Raw genomic sequence first — 5,550 nt, 5'->3', positions numbered from 1 at the left:
CAATCCTACACACTTCCTCACAATGCGGACACTTTTTATTTTGCAAAATTAAATTGTGTCTCTGGCACAAATCCACAAGTTTTTCGATTTTCCCCGAATAGGCTAACACAAATTCACCGTAACTTAAGAAACAGTCGGCACAAGAAACGGGAATTTCAATTTCTTGTGCAATATCAGACGACGTGCTTGCTACGGCCTCCATGTCTAGGAACGAAATAAAATGGCTAGGTAAGAAAATGTATTGTCGCACTGTGATGGGTAAGAAAATATATTGTCGCACTGTGATTGGCCAAACGTGAAGACGTCATTGGGAAAGAAAATGTATTGTCGCACTGTGATTGGCCAAACGTGAAGACGTCATAGTGCACTAGTTTGTCTGCGGATTATAGTGGTTACAGGGCTCATTTGAGCAAAAATAAGATACAGTCAACAATAACAACAGACTTAGAAAAATCTGGGAGTAGCGTGAGTTTGATCGTCGATATTTCAACTATTAATGATTTTCACTAAATTATCTCACGAGTATACCATTATATACATACATTCCTACATATTCTAGTAAAAATAAATTGAATATCAGTGTTATCTTCATGCGGCCCTCTCCTAGACATTAACCCAATGATCGTATGTTACCTGTCTATGAACCGAATATAGGTCCTGGGTTGAGGTTAATTGCAACTATCATAAAGTACATATTTTATAACCGTCAATCATTCATCTTCTTTTAACGTATGCACCAAATACCTAGCTTCTTATCAACCGAAATGATAGATTTATAATACGAAAATAAGCAATTATATCAAGACTTTTTTTAATTAATACTTATGTATAATTATGAATAGGATTACATATGTATACACATACATACACAAATACACACACACACACACACACACACACACATATATATATATATATATATATATATATATATATATATATATATATATATATATTCAAATAAGTCATATATTTTTTTTATACTTTAATGTCTGGATTCTCTTAACGACATGGGATCAGAGCCCCAGGTGAAATCACACAAAGACAAGAGCTTCTGACCGTCCGGGAATCGAACCCTGGTCCGGCAAACTTGTATAGACAGTGACTACCACTTGGCTACGAAGAAAGATAAAAGTCAATGACAATTCTTCCGTACTTATTCCTATTGAATTTAGGTTTTTTGTACTTAGAATTGAGATCAACCCATCTTCACCATCGTAGCTAATTAGTAGTTTGTTACTTGGCATTCAGTTGATGATAAATTTTGCACATTTAGACGTATTTTCATATTCAAATAAGCCATATATATTTTTGCTACAATAATGTTTGGATTCTCTTAACGACCTCGGGATCAGAGCCCCAGGCGAAATCACACAAAGACAAGAGCATGTGACCGGCCGGGAATCAAATCCTGGTCCGGCAAGCTTGTATAGACAGTGACCACCACTTGGCCACGAAGAAAGATAAAAGTCAATGACAATTCTTCCGTACTTTTACCTATCGAATTTAGGTGTTTTGTACCTAAATTGAAATCAACCCAACTTCACCATCGTAGCTAATTAGTAGTTTTTTACTTGGTATTCGATTAATGATAGATGAGACTGATCACGAGTGGAATGTAAAACAATTGCTGTTTGTGGATGATACTGTCTTGTTTACAAACTCAGATGAGAAGCTAGGTCGATTATTGACAGAGTTAGGAAGGGTGTGTGACAGAAAGAAGTCGAGAGTTATTGTGAGTAAGATTAGGGTTATGAGATTCACGAGAAAGGAGGGTGGTGCTAGGTAGAATGTCACGTTGATCGGAGAGTTACTTGAGGAAGTAGATCAGTCTAAGTACTTGGGGTCTGTTATTGCTGGAAAAGGTGGAGTGGAAAGAGATGTGTGTGAGAGAGTGAATAAAAGATATAAAGAGCTGGGTCTATTGAGGGTTTACGCAAGAATAAAAAGAAAAAAAATCATGATCACTTAATTAATTACATACAGCTTTTTGGTATTTATGGAAAGAAGTCTTACAATTCAAAAGAATAAAAAAATAAAGATGATAAATTCAATAATGGAAAAAAACATTGAAAACAATAGATTATTTTAAGAATTATCATGTTTTTTTATGATCTACCGGTAAAGAATAGAGAGTTGGTAATGATTGCAAATAGATTTCTGTAAGAGATAGTGATCGTAGCAATTCTGATGTATGGATTAAAGTTGTAGGGAATGAAAGCGACGGTGGCAAAAATGGAATGTGTTTGAGATGAAGTACCTTATGAGTATGGCTGGTGTATCTCGATTAAGAACAAAGTAGCAAGGCTGAGAATGGGTGTAAAAAATCTATTAGCAGCTACAGTAAACCTCAAGTTATTCTCGTAACTATGACCATTGTTTTATTAGTTCATCAGCCAGTATTGATGAGATTGGTTTTATAAACTAATAGGACGCTCAAATACTGACAGCTTTGCTCTTCTCGGTTCCTGATCCATTAATAACTAACAGTGGTGAGGAGAGATGGATACCCACGCAATGGAATCGAAGATCAACCCGTCAATTATCCGAAATAATTTAATCACTCCTGAAATAAAAAAAAAAAAAAAAAAAACAGTTACACGTCAAACTTCAATGTTATTGAGAGATCTCTTATTTGGGACATTCAGATTATTTTTCTTTTATTATTGGACTTTTTTTATAATATTCAATGAGTTTTACGTCGTTCTACTGGCCAAGTTATTTTAATAAGCCACTGTAATTGTATTAGACCTTTAGTTTCAAGTTATAGAGAGAATATTTCATCTCTCTCTCTCTCTCTCTCTCTCTCTCTCTCTCTCTCTCTCTCTCTCTCTCTCTCTCTCTGTACCTCCGTAGTTAGAACAGAAAAAATAAAGAGATTCCTTCCCTCTTGCGGTGTCTTTCTCAGCAATTAGAACAGGCAATATTGAGACTTCTCTAAACTGCAAAATAGGAGATATCAAAATCTAGATCTCTACGGAGGAAGTTGGCTTTTGTCGCTCGAATATCTCGCTCCATATGTAGGGGAGACGATCTTTTCTCCTGCAGATTCCATCGGTGGAGAAGTTTGATTTCTCTTTCAAGTTCCCTTTTCGTAACACAGATCATATTTCTATTCCTATGGTGGGATAATAATTCTTCTTAGATTATTTTTTCCCAGTATTTCATATAATACTTCTATCTCTTTAGTGATCCTTTCTTTTCAGTAAATATTTTTTTTTATTTTTTTTTTATTTACAAGGAAAATGCATTAGCTTGTACTCTGCTTCGTCATAATTATTTCTGATTGATGTTTTGTTCGAAATTTGGCAAAATTCTTCAGGAAGTCTCCATGATTTAAAAGTATTTTAAACAAGGATAGAAAAGTATTCGATCTATAAAAAAATCCATGACTTCTGAGAAACACATTCAATCATCGAGAAAAAAAAAGATAATCATGAAAACTGCCAATATTCCTCTTAAAAAACAACAAACAATGAAACTGCAGTCATCTTATTTTCTGAAAACAAAAATGAATTATCATTGAAATGAAACTGAAAAAAACATATATATTAAAAAAAAAATAGACATGTTTTATATATACACAACATAAATACCAATCCGTACGCAAAAAAAAAGAACGCTGAGAAAAAAAAAAATTATGATACGTGATAAAGCATATATATTGCCACCACAAAACCCTTCTTAAAGGAGCGATACCTAAAAAAGTAGTTTCCTTTTATGATACAAGCATAAAATTTGCTCAAAGCTTACTTGTGATGTACTTAAAGAAATAAAACGTTGAGCCGCTTATTTTCTTTTACTTTTCAAGATGGCGGCTACATTTCTTGAAATGACGGCTAAATCCCATTCTAGAATCTGACAAATTGACCATACAAAGTAATTTTGATGACCAGTGGCCTACATTGGAGGTTAAACATCTAATTTAAGTCAGTATTCACTGTAAATACAATTTTTTGAAAACTCTGCAAAGCGCATGCGCGAAATTAGATTAAAAATTCATATTGATACATGTATCTTCGCATGTACAGGTGCATAATGCTGTGCATTGCAATCCTGACCTATAGGATTTATAATTCCCAGTAAAAATCCTTTTACATCCACATTCTCAGAGCTGTTGACATGACGCTGCTATTGGCTGCAAGCTGGTCCAATATGGTGTCCAAACATTGTCGTCTTTTGCTAACCCTAACTTCTAGGGTGATGATAATTTCATAATGCGAACCACAAAATGACCTCATGTGTGCCCCGCTTGCAGTACAGCTCACTTCAGATGCTCTACTAAAGCTGCCGTAGAGGGTGGGATGGCATTATGAGGCTTCTGTTTTCGTGCAAACAATTCAAACCTTGTTTCATCGACTTTGTGGTACTACAAGCGGCCGTACATCACCACAATAAACTCTTCAATAACTCTCATGTCAAAAGATGATAAGACATCTGTAGGCGAACTAAGTCTTGTAAAAACTGCTGTTGCCTTAGTATAGACATTCCATGCCTGCCAGCACGACTAAGAATCTTACCTTTGCCAGCAAATACAGACACTGTATCATAACCAGAGAAGGTGTGAAAAAATGGCACTCTTACTTTTGGCACTAGTGATCTAGATATTTCATATAAAGGGACCCATCTCAAATCCTTCCCTTTCCCAAAAGCAATCCATATACTTTCTATATTCAAGTCTGCAGACAATGAAACATCAATGACTAAAACATCTGTATCAGAACTTACTGTTATGACACTGACTGCCGTTGACGAATGCGTCTCTTGCATGAAGAAACATTCGAGTGTCGGCCTCTTCGTGGTTACAAGGTGGAATCTGGGAAACATCTGCTTCGTTGTTTGAGATAACATTCTCCTCTCGAGTAACAATAATGTCTCTTTCATTGTTAATCACAGTAATTTTGTCGGCAAGGAAAACAAACAATTCTGTTTTGTTTTCATCACATCTCAAAAATGTGTTCAATGATTTGGGTGGTCTACTGTTAGCGGTAACTTTTCTTCCGCTTGTTCCGCGTTTCCATCTAGTTTTACTTTTTAAGCTATTGTACTGATAAGCATCAAACACGATGTGTATTCATCGGTTGATTCCTCGTACAGTGCTGGACGTATGGCAAAATAACATCATCGGCATATGCATCAAAGGTTTTACATGCTCCTGGCTTTTTCTAGTTGACCAACGCAGCACCATCTATAATGAGAGTATCTGTCAGTGTTGCGGGTGAAGGGACCTGCATATCACTTTCCAGCACTGGCATCAATTGTGACTTTGTTCCAGAGTTTTAAACTCCCATTTTGTGACATTGATGGCGGATAGTTTTGATTCTCGTGACGAAAAAAGTCTTCTCAATCACATTGCCTAATTTGGCAAGAGATGAACAATCTTGAAAACAGATTGCAGTCATCTTTTGAGTCTGCAAAATTTTATTTTAATGAATTCGAATCTGATTTTGACTTTGAACTTAGTAGTGGAAGTTTGTCTCCGGCCATTGGCTCGTAAAATTCTGACTTTTCTGCATTGATAACTTTTTTCAAGAACTGATCAAAATGAAA

The 5,550-nt window shown here is 35.5% G+C and overlaps 1 protein-coding gene across 1 annotated transcript in view; it reads right to left on the bottom strand.

Annotated features, from left to right (window-relative positions):
* The window catches only part of LOC137652838 (uncharacterized), a 5,660-nt gene extending 776 nt beyond the window's left edge, over positions 1–4,884 (bottom strand). The window contains exon 1 of the mRNA XM_068386236.1: positions 4,521–4,884. Within this exon, the coding sequence (XP_068242337.1) occupies positions 4,521–4,884 (364 nt within the window). The remainder of the gene's footprint in view (positions 1–4,520) is intronic.
* Between the last annotated feature and the right edge of the window lie 666 nt (positions 4,885–5,550).

The sequence above is a fragment of the Palaemon carinicauda genome, chromosome 14 (genome assembly GCF_036898095.1).
Source record: "Palaemon carinicauda isolate YSFRI2023 chromosome 14, ASM3689809v2, whole genome shotgun sequence".
Taxonomy (NCBI): domain Eukaryota; kingdom Metazoa; phylum Arthropoda; class Malacostraca; order Decapoda; family Palaemonidae; genus Palaemon; species Palaemon carinicauda.
Note: the sequence above shows the minus strand (reverse complement) of the source record. Positions and strands in the feature narration are given on the sequence as shown.